The sequence below is a fragment of the Clinocottus analis genome, unplaced genomic scaffold, assembly GCF_023055335.1.
Source record: "Clinocottus analis isolate CAN_PGR_092001 unplaced genomic scaffold, fCliAna1.0.p SCAF_17, whole genome shotgun sequence".
Taxonomy (NCBI): domain Eukaryota; kingdom Metazoa; phylum Chordata; class Actinopteri; order Perciformes; family Cottidae; genus Clinocottus; species Clinocottus analis.
Genome location: NW_027175898.1, coordinates 5,659,197 through 5,677,376, shown reverse-complemented (window position 1 = coordinate 5,677,376; position 18,180 = coordinate 5,659,197). Strand labels below are relative to the sequence as shown.

The 18,180-nt window shown below is 44.3% G+C and overlaps 1 protein-coding gene across 3 annotated transcripts in view; it reads left to right on the top strand.

Annotated features, from left to right (window-relative positions):
• Window positions 1-2,387: 2,387 nt before the first annotated feature.
• akt1 (v-akt murine thymoma viral oncogene homolog 1) overlaps window positions 2,388-18,180 on the top strand; it is a 30,701-nt gene continuing 14,908 nt past the window's right edge. Inside the window, exons 1-3 of one of the 3 annotated variants that reach the window (XM_068579996.1) lie at window positions 2,388-2,540; window positions 4,513-4,532; window positions 6,322-6,508. In XM_068579996.1, coding sequence (XP_068436097.1) covers window positions 6,463-6,508 — 46 coding nt within the window. In that variant the 5' untranslated portion in view covers window positions 2,388-2,540; window positions 4,513-4,532; window positions 6,322-6,462. Of the gene's footprint in view, window positions 2,598-4,512; window positions 4,533-6,321; window positions 6,509-18,180 lie in introns of all 3 variants that reach the window. The other 2 variants (XM_068579995.1, XM_068579997.1) reach the window with 2 other exon arrangements.

Here is an 18,180-nt window from a genome sequence, read left to right as displayed (position 1 = left end):
CTGCTCTCCTTCAACAGCCCATTAAGTTCTGTGCTGTTTGTTACTGTCGGAACAGATACTGCAAGCTGACGGGAAAAGAGATCAGATGAGTCTCTGACGGGAAAGACATTATTAACTCACTTTGACTCTTTGATCTTGTTACTTTTGCTTCAAACCTGCAAAACAACCGGGTATAGGCATTTTTATCACCGGACCAAAGACAGCCGAGGAGGAGGAAGAGGAGGGCACCACTGAATAACAGCAGCAGAAAATATGGGATACCCTCACTCAGCTCTGTTTGTATGACAGGAACAGCTTGGCAAGGCTGACACATAGTAGCAGTGAGGAACACATGACAGTGTGAATGATAACAGAGGGGAAATGACAACAGAGGAGGCTGAGCGACAGAGGGCAAAGAGGCCAATGTGGGTTTCATCACAGAGGGAACGTTGACTGGTGTCCCTTCTATCCTGCGCTAGTGACATTATTTATCAGTTAATTGCACAACCTTTCAAAAGCATTGCCTTGCATTTTAATATCAAACACATTTGTAGTTCACTGCACGTTCACTGCTGATAAAGAAGGCCGTGTTTTGCAAACAGATACACAAATATGTAATGTGTCTTCATCAGAAATTAAACTGCAAAAATAGTCCAAATATAATATGTAAAGCAAAGTGATAGAAATATTGTATGGAGAGGTCTTTTATAAATTCTAATGAGAATTTAAAGACATATTAGACGGAGTGATATGATGTCTTTATATGATACAGAGGATCCCTGACTTCCTTTGGTCATAACTGAGCTGACTGGGCTGTACCTGTCCAACTGGTTTAACTCCTACCTCTCTGGAAGGCAGTGTTTGTAGATGTAGAATACTGTATGGAAAAAAATAATTTGCTATAAAAAACAGAGGTATAACCTGTTGACACAACTGATGCCATTCATAAATTAAAGCCTGACTAGAGTTTTGAGGATTGAAATAATACTTAATTTCCAATCCCAATCCACGTACAGTTTTTTGGGGGACCTTTCACACAGTCTTTAGCAGTGGATAAAGCATTTATCACAAACATGGCCCTGCAAGCTTAGTATTTGTTGCGATCCCATCATGCAGTTGAAAGCTCCAGTAAAAAACGTGTTCACATCTTAAGCAGCATACAGCCAATGTGCTGGGGTGCCGCAATAAATAACGGCAGTAAAAGTATATCCAGTAGGATTCTTTTTTTTTAGAAGTCATAAATCAAGATGTCTGCAGCTTGAGTGCCGACAAGCAACAGAAGGACAGTAGCATCCACTGCTTACAATGGTACCTGTTTTTTGTTTTAATCGATTTTAAATCATTTGTTCATCATGTTTGAAATGATTTTAAGCACCAAAGCCAGGTCCTGTGGAAGTAGCTGTGTGAGTGTTGTCAAAAAATGTTGCTCTGAATAGCTTTCTTCCTCAAATATGATTTCAAAGTCACCTTTATCTACAATGTTTCACTTTTTACATGTTTTACTTGTTATTTATTACTCATTATTATTTTAATCTTATAATTTGTATCATTTTGTATCATTTCTGAAAAAGTGGTTAGCCTCTTAAATACAGCTTTGAAAGCGGAAAAGCACCAGACTATATGCCTTTCTTTTGCTATATACAGGGGCATTCACCAGACTATATGCCTTTCTTTTGATATATATATATATATATATATATATATATATATATATATATATACATATATATATATATATATATATATATATATATATATATATATATATATATATATATATATATATATATATATATATATTGATGAAATTGACTGCTTCTTGCTCCTCAAATGTGAATATTTGCTGGTTTTCTTAGTCTCTATTGTATTAATGTGAACATTTTGTGGTTTTATCATTATTTATAATATAAAAAGCATCTGCCAGTTTGGGCTATTAGAGATTGTGATTTTACATAATGTTCTGACATTATATAAAGATTAATCATGAAATTAATCTGTGGATGAATTAATAATACAAATAACAACAATCAACATTGTACAGCAGGTGGCAAAGTACAAACATTTAATCATGAATGGAACTGGAACAAAAAAAGTCGGTCGTGTACATGTACACTATCTCGTGCGATTGTTTCAGGAAGTGAAAAACAGATATGCCTCATTGTACTGAAGATCCCCTGGAAATCTAACAGGGCCCTTTATACAACCCCGGACCCTATTTTGGAAAACAACGGCACAGATAAATACAACGCAGAGTTCAGCAAGGCCACGCTGCCCCTCATAAGCCCCTGTAGAAACATTGCAGTTTTTTTTCAATGGGACGCTGACAGCCTACCACTGCTCCTCTGAGTGGGACACATAAAGGGTCGGCTCTAGGACCCGGGAGAGCAGGCTGCCACAGAGGCATTGCAGACAGCGCGTTTGGGAGGTGTAGTGGAAGAAAGGCAAAGAAACGGAGTAAATGAGAGCACTTTTGTCCAGATTGTTGAAGGACTTATCAACTTAATATACCGCCGAAACAGCTCACTATAATGAGACGGACACATTGTTGAATTCCTGTCCAGGTAAATGTCCGCGTTTCCTTCGCATGGTTAACTACAAGAGGTCGACAGCTAGACAGGGTAGGTCCCCATTGTACTTACATGGGATGCGGTTATTCTCACCCAAGCTGCCCTGCTAGGCCCCATATCCTTTCTTTCGCTAAATGCAAACCTGAAATGAGGTACTTTCCTGACTTCACTTCGTTGTGGAAGTTATTTAGCTGTAAAGTCAAGGGCGTGTAAACTTCTTAGCGTATCATGCGTTGTTATGTTTCTACAAACAGCGAGTCTGTCTTCAGTTAACCATTTTTTTTGGTGACAATTACCACTTTTGAGACGCAGCCCTCAGGCCAAAATATCTGCAGTCATGTTACTTTAAACGGTTCACCTCTACGAGAAAGTTGTTTTCGCTGGTACTTTATGGCCCAGGAGGCAAATGAAAACAAATGAGCTCAACAAGAGAGTAGCTCATTCATTGTTATGAATCACCGCTGCGTTTGTTTACTTGTTTGAGTGAGAAATGTACGGCCAGACGATAATTGCACAGTTGCTCGTTAGCTTTGCTAGCTTGTTGCTGTTCTGTTGTACCGTTGGTGCATTCACATCCAGGTATACAACGTAGTACATCTTTGTTATGACTAGATGCCACCTTGTAGTGGTTCTCAATATTGGGCCCTTTAGGTCCACAGTTTGCTCACCAGGGATGGCACAAATGAAAGGTATAATAGAGTGATATTCATATTTTCCTCCCTTGTAATCAGTGTAATTGCTAAATGCATGTGGGTAGTTGTTTTGGTGTTTTACTGTCTCCACTGTTGACATCCCACCTACTATGATGACAGTCATGCATTTCTTCACTCAAATCACTGTTTACTACAGAAATTTAGTCAAGAAGGTTTATTTTTGAAGCGTCTGTGATGTGCAGCATAACGTTGCTGATGTGATGGGAGTCAAAATGATTGTTTGTCAGCCAGACATCTGAGCAGCACCATTTTAATGTTCATGCAAGATGCAAAGCTTAAATGTCCAACTTGAGATTGAGCTAAACCTCACTCAACCTATGTTACTGTCAGTTTGCCTCGCAGAGGTCACTTGTATGTACAGGCTGGAAAGAGTACATTGTCCCCTGGCATGTTGTACCATAACGCCTTTAGTGTCAGAGTATTTTTTACCAGTCATGAGACCTAACACTACATCTGTCCAGTGTGTGTATATGCTGGGGTACTTGGCATGTGACCGAGGAAGATGCAACAAGCTGGCGTAATGATGCAGCCAGTGGCTCTCCCTGTTCTATTTAGAAAATACCAGTTGCATCCCACCCAATCCCCTCGCAGCTCTGTTGACGCAAATGTGCCACCAGTTGCATGCCGAATCTGGGGAATGCTCCTTGAAAATGTTCCCTTGTACACAGGCAAACTTATTGTGCTCCACAGGAGTTTAGATGTATTATCTCTGCGAAGGATACGCTTCTAATGATGGTAGCCCACCATCAGAATCACATGACGGCTTTCTGTGTCACAAACTGAGAACACTGTGGCCTAACATACTTTTCTTCTTTATTTGTCTTGTTTCCTGGTTGCTCACATTTACAGCAAGGTCATTTTTGGTTTGCAACCAATCAAGTATAGCAGGACATTTTTTGTGTGTTATGGAAATTTTATTTTGAAGGACCGAGAACGTATGTTACAATATGTATAAACTGAATAAATCAATCTTGTTGATCCATCATTGATGTAGTTCATGGCTTGTTTCAGCAGCATGAAAATACATTTTCTACAAGAGTCAAAAACGGGCTGCTGTTTATGTCATCACAAGATTAAAGTAGTGAGTCTAGATTATAGTAGCTGTGGTTTGGTAGTCAGCCTCACCTACCCACTATTCTTATCATTAGTGATGTGTTTTCAGAGAACTTGATTGAGGAACTTGGCACTGTGAAGTAGAGTGCACTTGTACTGGTTTCATTTTGGCATTGAACTCAAAACAAGTGTCGTTTCAGGAGCTGTTTTCCAGCAGCAGGTGAGCATATTCGATCTCAATTTGTCATTTCATTTTAAATATTTGAGTGTAATGTTCTACCATTGTAAACGTAAATCAGCTGCTGATGCTCTTGTTTACTCAAGCGGCAGCAGTGGAAAATAGAGCAAAAACAGAGTTGTATATCGATCTGTGTTGAAGGAAGTAGCGTGGTGGTGATGTTGGCCTGATTTTCTGTTTCCTGCTCCAAACGCATGGGACTGTCCTCCGCGGCCCAGTGACAGACTCGGTGTGTGGCATCTTTGCTGCATGAGACTGATTTGCATTGAATGGGATGGCCCCTAGCACCAGAGCCAGAAAGATGAATGATTGAAAGCTGCACTGACAGCAGGGCAGGCAGGCAGGCGGTGGCCCAGAGGCCTGAGGACCATGTGACCTGCTGTCAGGGTACTGGGTTCATTCAGTGGCTGCTAGCTGCAGCGCTGGCTGCAACCCAGCTTTTCCACACAGGCCGCAGTAGCAACAGGTCGCTCCCATTAAAACAGCAGTGCTCTGTTGTGGCTCCAGAGCCGGTCTTGTGCATGTTTTGCTTTTTTGGCTGTGGTGTGTGCGCACAAGTTTGTTTGTGTGATGTATCCAAATGTGTATATAATGTGTGTGTGCCTGTGTCACAGAGTACACACTAAGATGCCGGAGAGATCCAACGGTTTGTGTGATCCCTAGTTTGAATAGCACTCAGTGTGCTTTTCAAATCTTGCTCCAAGATCCTCCCAACATCGACTGTGTGACACAAGCACCACAACCCCAGTGCAATAAACACAAACACTAAGCAAAAATAAACTGTGCTTTCACAAACTCACTTTGGCTCATTGATGGAAGTGAGGAGAATCGGCAGTAAAAGGCGTGTTAATCGCACATTCAGATGTATTCGAGCCTGGGGCTGTACTGATATGACTCAAAGTCTGTCAATAGTCACATCCACTTCCTGTTGTTGTCCTCACCAGTAAGCTAGATGAGGCCACTCAAACAGAGCTTTCTTTTGATGGCCTTACTCTGACTGAGCAGCAGCAGCAGGCAAATTGATTTCAGTTGATGGTAGAAGATGGCCTGGTGCAGTGTGTGACATTTGTGTGAACAAGCATGGTAATTGATCATTCTTTTGCTACTGCCCTGCGTTCAAAGCAGTTTTTATGGAAAAAAGAAGTACTGAATGAATCAAAAGGTCAAGTGTTTGGTTACGATAGCCTGCATGTTTTTTTTTCATTCGATGTTGATGAATAACCGATAAGTCTGTGATAGAATTCAGCCCTTTATCGGATAAACCTAATTCAGTTTATCTGATAACTGTCAATTCAGTCTTATCCTGTTTTCTCTCATACATGTTGAGCTCATTGTTATATCATTATATATTACCCATATTTAGTTTCTATGCTCAACTTGCTAACTTGCACATCTTTCTGAAGACAGTTACATATCGTACAATGGGTGTCACATTTTTCTATGTGAAAGTTGACCGCAGTTTCATGCCTGTTTTCATTTGTGAATAGGTGCCCGTGTTTTTGTAAACACCCGCATGGCAGTTTGCCACGCACAGAAATTGAGCAGGGGTCCGCGCAGAAATTTGAACGTTGCAAAGTTGCAGGTTCCCCATGTGAAAGGGACTAGGCTGTGGTTTGAGCACATCCTCTACTAACTGGGCCATAAAACACTAAGGTCCTCTCTCTTCTACTGCCTCTCCTCTACTATGTTGACCTGAGGGTTAATATTCAGACAAGTGGAAAAATCTTTCACCTCAATATGGGGCTAATTTTTACTCTTCTTTAACTAATAGGTAACCACCATTGAGAAGGGCAGCTGTAAACCCCAGGACCTCGTCTCCAAGCTCTTGCACAGAGCTGAGTGAAGGAAACTTGGTAAACAAAGCTGTGTCTCTCCCTGCGGGAAACCTGGATCCTCCACCCTGCCCACCAACATGACCAATGTGGTGATTGTCAAGGAGGGATGGCTGCATAAAAGAGGTAAAGGCAAATATAAAGTTTGCACTTTATAGTTTGAGAGTTTTATTTTTTAAAACAGATATGTGTGTGTGTTTTTTTTACAACTGAAGTTATCATGAATACATGGGCTGCACTTTGGTGTAGTGGCTACGACTGACGCCTCAAAGCAAGAGGGGCCAAGGTTCGGATCCCGGTCTGGGCGGGGTTTGAATACTGGTCTGGCAGGTCCTTCTGTGTGGAGCTTGCATGTTCTCCCCGTTCTCCCCATCTCCCCGGTTCTCTGGCTTCCTCCCATAGTCCAAAGACATGCAGCTTAGGTTAATTGGACTCTAAATTGCCCATAGGTGTAGATATGAGCGTGAATGGTTGTCTGTCTATATGTCTGCCTTGCGATGGACTGGTGACTTGTCCAGGGTGTACGCTGTCTTCGCCCATTGACAGCTGGGATCGCCTCCAGCGCCCCGTAACCCTAAAACAGGATAAGTGGTTTGGATAATGGATGAACGGGATGGATGAAATACATGCACATGGCAGCTTGTATGTACTCATAAACTACATTGCGTTTTGGGGCCTAAATGGTGTACAAATGTTTATTTTTCCTTGATTGGTTCAAGTATTTCCCAAATCCACATTATCTTCATTCCTGAGGTACGTGGATTAGCAAGACTTTACTATGGTGCACTATTGACAGATTTATTTTCTTTATGCTGCAGAAATGTATAAACAGAATGATATATGTACACGGTTATTGATCATGTGTACACAGGATTTATGCAAGATCTAATGTAAAGAGCCATGCAGTTGCAGAGTCCCTGGTGAGCCCCATTTAGCTGCTCTGACAGTGCCGTGTGGCGTGACATGGCTCTATGCCGGGCGTGACTCCTGTTGTTTGGACAAAGAAGCATTCCTCACATATCTGCTGGCTTGGAGCAGCTTTATGTGTGCATACTAACTCTGCCTTCAAACTGCAGCTGCCTCACGGAGCCCACTCCACAACCACCTACACCTCCAGGGGCAAAATAGGATAAGTAACTTCTCCAAAACCACTGAAGGCTCGCAGGCCCAGTGCCAAGGAACGAGGCTTTTACTGGAAAAGAAGAAAGACTCTGACTTAGGGGATACGGTGATGAGAGCAGGTCACAAGGAGAGATCCTGGGACTCTTGGGGGGAACAGCGTGCCGCTCTAGTGTGCCCCCCTCAAGGTTTGGGCTAAGAGCATAACAGGCTGCTGTTTTAGGAAAGAGTCACCATGGTTCGACTCAATTAGTCTCAGGCAGACACACCCTGGTCCTTCCAGTGAGTGAAAGGATAAAACGTTGGATGCTAGGAGTGTTCCATTTGCAGATGCTCTGTTGAGTAGTTGGAAAGTAGATGACAAAAATATAGTTTTATCCAAGCCACAAAAAAGGATTTCCTACAGCTCTTTATCAAATTTGACAAAGCAAAATTGAAATGTAATTATGTAGCTTTTGTATATTATTTGTGGCTCAAAACATGCACGGGTCAATTGTTTTTCATACCTTCTGCAGTACTGATGAGACTGTATGATGAGAATATTCTAATGGAGAGCACGTGTAAAATGTAACTGGAAGAGTAGTCAAATAGTGACGAGTAGAGTAACATGTGGCAGGAGACACACACACACACACACACACACACACACACACACACTCACAGAGTTATATTATTAAAACCCCTCTAGTTGAGATACACGCACGCGCACACGAACTAAACAAACAACCCTTCAGGAATAGTGAGTTGGCATGCTGTCGCAGCCCAGCAGCTGTGCCCTGTGAAATGTCACCCAGAGCCTCTGTGTTTTGATTGGAGAGCGTCCACCTGCCTCCTTGACAGGAAGGCTTTTAGTGTCGCGTCACTGTCATGTGGTCTTTGCCCCAGAGCGACTACACAGAAGGTGAACCTGCCGTATGTCCTGTCTTGCTGTCCATCACCTCAGCCAAGAAGCCCCCGCTCAACCACCATCATCCCATGTTGCACCTTGAGTGTAGCTTTATTGTGTGGTGGCGCCACCCAAGTGACTCACATCTCCATGTGGGCGTAATAATAAATGGCTTATACCGCTTCCAAGTGTGTTGAGCATGCTCATTACTCCCATGTGTGCACTCAAAACACCAATTTAATGTTTTACAAAAGATAGCACTCCATACTTCCATCAACATTTTGTGTGTGTTCCATGGACACCATCTAGCACCAAACTACATTCATATTGGCCTCGGCAAAAGAAGATTAAGGCCTTTTCCTCCAATAATGATCATTTAATGGTGCTACATGATGAATGGATTTAATGGTGGGTCAGTCACGTGCATAGAGCACAGCAGCTTGGACACATCCTGTACACATCCATGCCATTCACTCCAATTATTCATGTTCAGCATGCACCTGTAAACTCTGTTGAGGCTCCTGAATGAAAGTAGAGCAAGCATTGTGCCTTAGTACCCTGTAAACCCCCCAGTAGAGCTAATCTGTCATTAGTGCTGCAGATTCTCAGCCTTGAGGTGCCTTGCACATTTGTTCCAGACAGGCTGCGCACAGTCAAATGATCTCATTCTGAAGGACACACCTTCAGACTTTCTCCCTAAGCCTTGTGCTGCAGTAATGTGTCTGGATTGTGGACACTGCCTGCAATGTGTTGTTGTGACTGTTATCTTGGCTGTCTGTTTTGGAAGGACAGTCTTGGAATGCAAGACGAAGAAGCCGAGTAGGTTGGGAATAGTGTGTACGTACGTCTGGACATGCATATGCAGATGTTTGAGTGTATGGACAGTGTGAAGCATATTTATTCAAAAGTTACACTGCCAGCAGAACATTACCCAGTGCCCGTATGCACAGACCGCATCACAAGTACAGGCTTTCTAAAAGACTGTAACTTTGTTACTATCACAACCAGTTGTTATGCGTCCCCAAATGGTACTTCCCTTTTAGATCCTTCACAGAGTGCACCCACACACTTTGAATGTGCCTACGGCCTCTAGTGGCCACAGAGACCGAGCAGCATGTTATTCCTTTTGCAAGTGTGTTTTTCCAAAGTTTCCATCAAAGCCAGAGCATCATCAGACATCAAAGAGGCAGATTGTGGGTTCCCTAGTTTCCAGGGAAGTGCTGCGGCCAAGAACCCAGTCAAGCTCAACAGAACAGCGCTCGCTTGTCCTCCCCTCTTCCCTGGCCCTTGTTTGTTTGACTCATTTGCTCCCTGACAAGTATAAAGAGTCGGCCCCTTCGTTAGGCTAACGAAGGCCGCAACAACTGTTGGATTTGGGTAGCACGCTCAGCTGGCTCCGACTCATGAGGGGTGGGGTGAGAGAGGGAGGAGAGGCAGAGGGCACACAAGTACAGATAGCGAGGGGAAACATAAAGAGAGAGTGAGACAGAAGTTGAGCAGCGTCTTTGTGATGTTCCCAGAACATTGCTCAGTGACCCAGTCGTCCTCGGGAGAGGGGATGGATGTTGTGTGCGACATGCCACACGGACCATCTCGCGGCCCGGAGCTCATCAGCTGATTGGTTCCTTTGCTGGTCATGCGACTGAAGGACGGCCATGAGCTGCTCCTCCTAAGCGAGACCTTGTTGGTGGTCCAGGAAATTGCATGAGACACAGAGTGGGAATAAAAAGGGGGGAGAGACATCGGAAAAAAGTATGCATGAGTTTTGTGAAACACTAGACGCAGTAGTAACTGTGAATCTAAACTTTTTTTCCTTAATCTTTTGCATATCCGTGTCTGATGCATCTGGTGAACAGGCGTCTAATAATTCAGACAGACTATTTTACAGTAATTTTCTCTCTGCGTTTGTGGTCTCAGTTTGGGAATGTGGTGTTCCCCACACAGTGAAATGCTCTTCAAAGGAGCAGGCCCACCTGATTAAGAATGTCTCATGATGCTGCAATGCTGACTGGCTGCCAGCTCTGCTGCTCCTACACATCCCCTCATTATGGCTGTCATGGGCCACACACTGCTGCAGCACAAACACAAACGCACACCTTAAGTACTGCAGAACTGGAGCAATACCTCCTCCAATTTGCAAATATACGCCTATGTTGTGAGGCTTTTACACATAACAAACAAGTCTCAAGTGCACATAAAGTTATTAAGTCCTTTTTAAGTGGATCCCAAAATGTTTATCTTGACGCTTGTGGATAATGTCATGGTAATAAAGTTACCTTAATTAGAAACAAAGTTATGCAACACTCTACTATTTACTAAGTAATGTGATTGGACTATTTATATTGTGTGAAGTTATATGCATAATTACACTTATTGTGTACTCTATTTGTTGTACAATTTAAAGAAACTTGATTGCCATTATTCAATAACTGATGTCCAAGGATTGAAAAGTCCATTTAGCAAATGTTTCATCAGCAATTTGCTGATCAGTACACCAATGTCATTGTCATCATTTACACAACAATTCTCTCTAACAAGTTATTCAAAGATATCAAATTAAAGAAGATATACGGTTCCTACAATATTTGTTATAACCAGTGAACAGTCATAAAAGGGCAATGTGCGGGGAAAACAAATCCTAGAAGTTCAGGAAAAGATAATGGGGATTTTTTGTAGAAGGCACAACTGAGTAAACTGGGGGATATAATTCTGAGATGATGGGTAATTTTGTGGTTTGACTTCAACTAATATATGTAGCATGTATAACTTTAGATAACTTTTTCCGAATAGCTAAACAACAGATTACTCATATTTTGATAATGGTATATGCAGACACTACCAGTCGACGTGCCAGGCCGGTCTAGCAATCGAGCCCCTGTCGGCGGCGTCCAGCAGCAGAGGGTGTCGCACCGGGAAGCCAGCGCGCTGGCCGGGGGTCTGGCCGTCAGCGCGGACCCCCTGCTCAGGTAATGGGAAGCAGTTTTCCTGCTAAATGTGGTGGAGAGAAGTAAATTACTGGCGTGCAGCTGTCGGCAGACAGACAGACAGGCTGGCATGGTGGGGGGACCAGGACGCTGAGGGCGGTGGCACCTCCACCACTCGCCTCCTCACAACGAGCCCGCTGTGAGCTTACTTTGCTGTGTAAAGTCCGCCTGCTCACCACAACTGTGGTGTTCGGCAGCGCACTGTTTCTCTCTTCCTCTCTTTGTCTCAGTTGTTTCCTCACTTTCCTCCTATCTGTCCTTCCTCTTGTTCTCTTCTTTTCTTAATCCCACATTCTGCCTGTTCTTCTCATCTCTTCTAATTCCCCTCTTTTCTCTCTGCCTCTGTCCACCCCCACCAGTTCACCCCCTCTTGGTCCTCCCACTTCCAGCGCACTCTCCTCACCCACAGCTCCACCATCCTGTTGCTAGGATAATGACCCTGCTGACAACTCAGACCCATGGCGGAAGCGGCTATGGACCAGCAAAAAGCTCCCAGTCTCCGACATCAATCACTTCACTGGCACCTCGCTCCAGTTTAGGGAGGGTAGGGGAGACAAGAGTTAGTGGGGATGCTCAGCTGTCTGCAAACCAAGAGTTGACTGTACCCTCAGATATGGCCCCACATCCTCCACATCAGCTTATTGTGTTACTCTGAACATATTTTACAAGTTATTCAGAGGCCTTACAAAAAGGTTTATCATACTTTTTAAAATTACATTTTCCACAGCTGTCTCCAGAAAAAAAAATGCATCCTCTGGATTAACTCCTTGATCGTTTGAGGGGATTTGATCTTACACTGGTCATTGAGAGTTCATTGGCACTAATTTGCTCTAAATAATGTGTGTTTATTTGTTTGCCATGCAGTAACCCAGTTAACTAATCCATGGACTGCTTGTTTACCCAGGGAGAGGGGGCAAATCTCAGCCCCAGTGAGGCAGGGGGGAACTTCCCACAGTGTCTCTATGGTAATCAGCAGGTGTCACTCACCACGGAGAAGAAGTGAGGGCTTTCTTACGAGCGTGAGAAAGAAGGGCAGCCTCCATCGCACAACCCCCATCCCCCATGCTTTTTTTTTTTCCTGTTGGGGTAGCAGCGGCAACCACAGTGACAGAGAGAAAGAGAGAGGGATAAGGGGACGAGACAGAGAGGGCTACATTGGAGGCCAGGGTGGCCCTTCCCCGCAACCTGTTGATGCCGCTGCCAAAGCCCTGGCAATGGAGTCCCCCATCCAGCTGCATGGGAGAGAGAGGGGCCAACAAAAGAGGTTTGGAGAGGAGGGGATGTCAGGAAGACATAAAGAGAAGGGCAAAAAATGTAGGAGCCCATACTCCTGGACAGTTTAGGATGGCATACGAGCCTGGTGCTGCCTTATATGGTCACAGTGAGAGAGGCAAATGGGGAGATGGGTGTCCAGGCAGCACGAGAAGCCCAGCCCAGAGCTCTGTGGCTCAGAGCATCGGATGGTGTGGGGCGGAGTTTGTGGTTGCTGGGGCTCAGTGGTGACCCCTGCATCAGGGAGCCCCATCTCCTCTGGAGCGGGCGGCCCGTGGCTCATTGAGATGCAGGGCACAGGGTGGCAGGCCGCAGCTGCAGCCTACAGGCAGAACCCGGCAGAAAAGGGCCGAAGGGATGGCGGGGGCGGCTGAGGAAAAACCAACAAAAGGCGCAGCCCGCTCCCTCCTCCTCCCTCGCTTTGGAGTTCTAATTCCCTAATCCTCAACCTCCGCCTACCCCCCCTTCTCATCCGATTCTCACCACTCAAACACATACACATGCACAGTTCATGCAGTTACCACTGGCTCCCTCCCTTCCATCCCCAAGCCATGAATGGCCAGACGGGGACAAAACCCAACAGCAGCCCCCTCAGGAAGTCCAACCACTGGGTGTGGGCACTGAGAGGCGCATTTTGTCTGACCCTCCCTTGGTTCCTCTCACTATGTGTGAGTGCTTACATTCAGTCACATGTCGTGTGTGTGCATAGTTTATCTGGTGGCAAATGATTGAGGTGGGCCTCTTTATTTATATCGGTCTTGAAATTTTATTAAATTCCTTTTGAAGTGGAAAGAAACAGGATAGAACAGGCGGAGAGAAAGGGGTGACGTGCAACAGAGCTGTTAGTTTGGACACATTGTAAGGACACTGTGGCCTCTCCTTTTGGGGGCCGCACGATGAATGCTGCATGATGTGTCTTATTAAAAGCCAACAAGCCACAGCAGCTGGGACCTCAACATTCCTGTCGTTGTCACTTAGAGACGGACAGAACAGGACGCTCCTCACTAACCTCTGTCACTCTCTCTCCCCCCCTTCTGTCTGAAGCCTTCCACAATTTTTTTTCCTTTTTATTTATTGACCTCTTGATGAGCCTGCCTGGCCATTCCTTACTGCTAAGGCCTCATAAGCCAAAGTTGAACTGGCTTCAGAGTCACAAGAAAACATGAATGTACATTTAAATCCCTGCGGTTCCTTGAGGTCTTGGGTGAAACCTTTTAAATTTGTAACGCTGCTTACAGTCTCCTGATGATTTCAGCATCTGAATAATGATTAACTTTTAAAAGATGTTGAAGATATATTGTTGATAAGGGTTTACCTTGTTTTAAGTTAAAGTTGGCTGGGGTACTTTTTCAGATCACAAACTAATACGCAACGACATGTAGTAAATTATGATTTGTAAAACAAGATGATGCTCCACAATGTACAGCTGTGGCTCTACCTTGCTGATGTCGTATGTTTGGGGTGTGGCGGTGACAGGCTGGTGCTGTCCGCACACAGGGCCATGCAGCAGTTGGCAAATAAAGATGAATTCTGTTGTGTTTGGCAGCGGTTCTTCGTTCATTATTTTCCACTTTGCCCAGCGCGCATCCCAGACCTCAGCAGCTGCTTGTCATGTAAAGACACTCTATCAGGCCCTGACAGCTCCTCCCATGCACACACACACGGTACGCATGGCTCATACACACTTCACTTGAGCTCACACCCCCGCTCACAGTCCTGCATATGTGGGGAACATATGTAGTGATCTGTCTCACTACCACTCCACTCAGCACAACTCTTTGCGCACTGCGTAGCTTTTTCATCCCCTCTCGTTCTCTCATCTGGTGTCAAATCCTTTCCCTAATTTGATTGAGTTCAGCCACATGTCTGCTGTCACACTTTACTTTTTTATTAGAAAAGCTTTGACTCTGGGAGGCAGATTGTTCGTGGATTTCCTCACAGCAAAGTGTGTCTTGTGTGTCTCGGCAGTTACAGTGAGACCGGACACTCAAAGGAGGTTTTATCTTATCTTGGTTGTGGTCAGTCTGCCTGTTGGCCAGTTTCCTGTTTTGAAGAGCGTGTTGACATCAAAAGGGTTTAGTTTACATCAGTGATGATGGACTGACTTGAAAGCAGAAGGCTCTCCAGTGTTATGAGGCCCATTGTCTTTTGTCAGCAGCCTGCACTGTGTTTCTCACTGTACACAGGATGTATTAGAGGTTTACTTTGTGAAGCATTGAAGTTTAGTCACATAAAATATTGAAAGCAGGGATGGGGATCAATTTATTTGCTGGTCTAAATGACAGTTTAATATAATGCTTTCTCCACATTTACTCTCTAAACAGCTGTCAGTTTCACTTGTCATGTCAGTGTTTAAGAAAGGCCACAGTGTGGAAAGTAGAACTGAATAAAAGTAGAAGGGGAAATGGGTGTAAATAGGAAGCTGACAAGGGTCATCTTTGTTGTTTATGCTCCGAGCGCAGACTGTGGAAGCCGTTGCGCTGCAGAGTGGTACACGCACACGCGCACACAGTGCGGGCACTAAGAGGCGCATTTTGTCTGACCCTCCCTTGGTTCCTCTCACTGCGTGTGAGTGCTTACATTCAGTCACATGTAGTGTGTGTGCATAGTTTATCTGGTAGCAATACACACAGAGACAGACAACCGGATAGAGCTGCTTCCACTGTTGTCATGTGACCAGGTTTGTGGTCACAGACGAGGAAGTTGCAGTGTCCTCCTGTCTAGAAAGAGCCTCATGGATGTGCATCAAAGATTAAATTCTTGGTCTTGCATCTCAGTGTCTGTCTTTGTGAAAGATGTGTGTTGGTGTAGTATGTGATGACACAAGCCTCACAAACATTTTCCTTTTTATTTACATCCACCCATGAAACGAGTGATTGAAGACTTTCTGCAGATACAGTATCACAGTAGCTGTCATTAATCTCAGGAAGGGTTTAGACCTGGAGTGTCACATTCCTTCAGGAGCTTGTTTTGCGCTTTGTGTGGCCTCGCCCCAGTGCAGACTTGTCATGTCCTCAATAATACAGTGACATAATTCAAGAGTGACAGTTATTTAAAGGGGCTAGTGACTGAGAATGGTGAGCTGGCATCGCCATCTTCCCAACACCCACGTGACCGAGGCCACCTCAGTGACGGAGAATGTCTAGCTTGCTGACACAAGCCGTGCCATGCGCTGCTGCGTCACCTATGACCACCCATGCTTCTGCTGGTGGGTGCTGTGCGTCAGTGGAGCTGGCAGGAAAAGCTCAGAGGCTTCCAAAACTGAATATTGTTGTAATCCTTTAACACACAAATACCTTTCACTGCTCACAGGACAGTGTGCACAGGAAGATGTATTTACACACAAATACATACATGTGTACACATAACACCTGTCTCTACCCATCAGGATCTGAGGACTATAATGTATAAAATATCCTCACTCATTCTGGAAGTGATTAGCTGCATTTCTTCTGCCAAACTAAAACTTTTGAACTGAAAGTTTAGTCTCCACGGGCAAGACGAGCATGTATCTTTTGGTCTGATGTCATGGTGTCAGGTAGGAGGCTGATTATTCTGTTTCTGCATTGTGCACATACTGTCCTCACTGTGGGCTGGCAAGGACTATAGCTGGGGGATATGGGTCAGCCAAAACCTGACCACAGAACGCGGCACCAGCTGGGGCCCAGCTGAGGAAAACAAGGATTGGTATGGAAGGCTCAGGAGACTTTCTGGCTGCAGTGTAAAATATTTAGGCTTGTGTTGAACAGGCTGTTGGTTTAAGTCACATTTGATACTTCAATGGCGACATGCGCGCCTAAATAGCACCTTTTCTGTGCTTCAATTATTTTCATTTTATGCTGAAGTAAGGGAGTCTGCTTCTCTTGAAGGCCTATGATAAATAATGCTATGCATGTGGATTCTCTGGAGACCAACTGGTACGTGACAAGGGTGACTGATGTGGAAGTTGATTGGTGAGGCTTGTAGTTTAAAACGGACAAACGGCTCATCACAGTAATTGTGTTGCATTGAAACGGGCATGAGGGAAATCCACTAAACTGATTCAGGCCAGTGTGTATTTTAATTAGGACAGCACATCTCATACAAGTGGCTTTGTTGGAAGGCGTCAAGAATGGCAATCTGAAGTTGGAGCTAATTTTCTAAATGAGCTTTGTTTAGAGTAAAAACTCTTACTCTGCAAAAAAAAGGAGATTTAAAACCTCCTGTGCCACGATGAAAAATGTAATAACATATTTGACATCTGCTGTGGATTGAAGACTTAAGTATGTTGTGCTATGGGGCAGATGTTTCCTCTACTGTTTTGATTGGTGCCACAAGTTTGCCAATGGTAGTAAATCAGGTGTTTTTACACATGTATGTTTGCTTTGGGGTAGATGGCTTGATGCTCTGCTGGAAGGTGATGCAAAGACAGTCGGCATTACGAGGCCTCGTCCTGCTGGAGGTCAACTAGATTGTGCCTCTCCAAAGTGTCCTTTTCCTGTCCTTCTCACTTTGTGTTGGCAGAGAAAAAGCATATGGAAAATGTCCTATTTAGGTTTGCAAAGGCTCCAGAAAGTGTCCTTTAACCACTGGTTTGGGGTTTGATCCCCGGCTTCTACTATACTGTATGCATGCTTTATAGCAGACGGCTGCTCCTAAATGCAAATGGAGGGTTAAATGTTGAGGTACAATTGTTATGAACATGTGCGTTCTGGATGTTATTGACGATTGAATCTAAGATTCTTTTTTATTGCACTTCATTTCATGTGTTCCCATTCCAATGTGCAGTTTCCTCCTTAAATATTGGATGAATTTGCTACCCTTGTCTTATCAGTTTGTTGCTCATGTTGTAACTAAAAAAGAAAAAACCAGGAAGAGGAAGTTCATCAATTTGAGATTATCCAAACTTACGAATCTTAAAGTACGATTCAGCCAGTGTTGTAAATTCTTGTACTCTCCTTTTAAATATTTTATCAGGACGACCACTAAACTGTGGAGACATTACTAGCTGCTGTTTTGATCTGCACCGTCTCGGACAGACATATTATCAGCGTCATCAGTCAGAGGTGTGGGTTTGAAGGATGGTAACAGAAGCTCATATTGACAGATCTCCTGCCTCCCCCCTGCAGACACACTCACACCCTCTCTCACACGCTCGCACACGCACACACACACGCCACACTTCTGTGTTAGAGGAAATGGGGCAATTAAGGACAGCTTGCTACAGCTCTGCATGGGGTTAATATGCGGCTCCGTAATTAAAAATAAATTACACTTTTCCTGTATAAATATTCAAGTCCCTCCACTGTGTGCCGCTGCCTTGTTATGGTATGTAAGCTATTTTTCCCTCGTCTGCACAACATCTGGCCCAACATTTCTTGAAGCATCACCGGAATAAATTGAGTTTTGTCTGCCTGCAAGAGATTCATTTGTGTGATGCTGTGTCTAAGTGAGTGGGATGCATGCACATGGCCTGAAGTTATGGGTGTTGTCCAGAAAATTGGAATTGTGGAAAGTTTTATTTGAAAATCAATTTGAGGCTTTGGCAAACATGACGC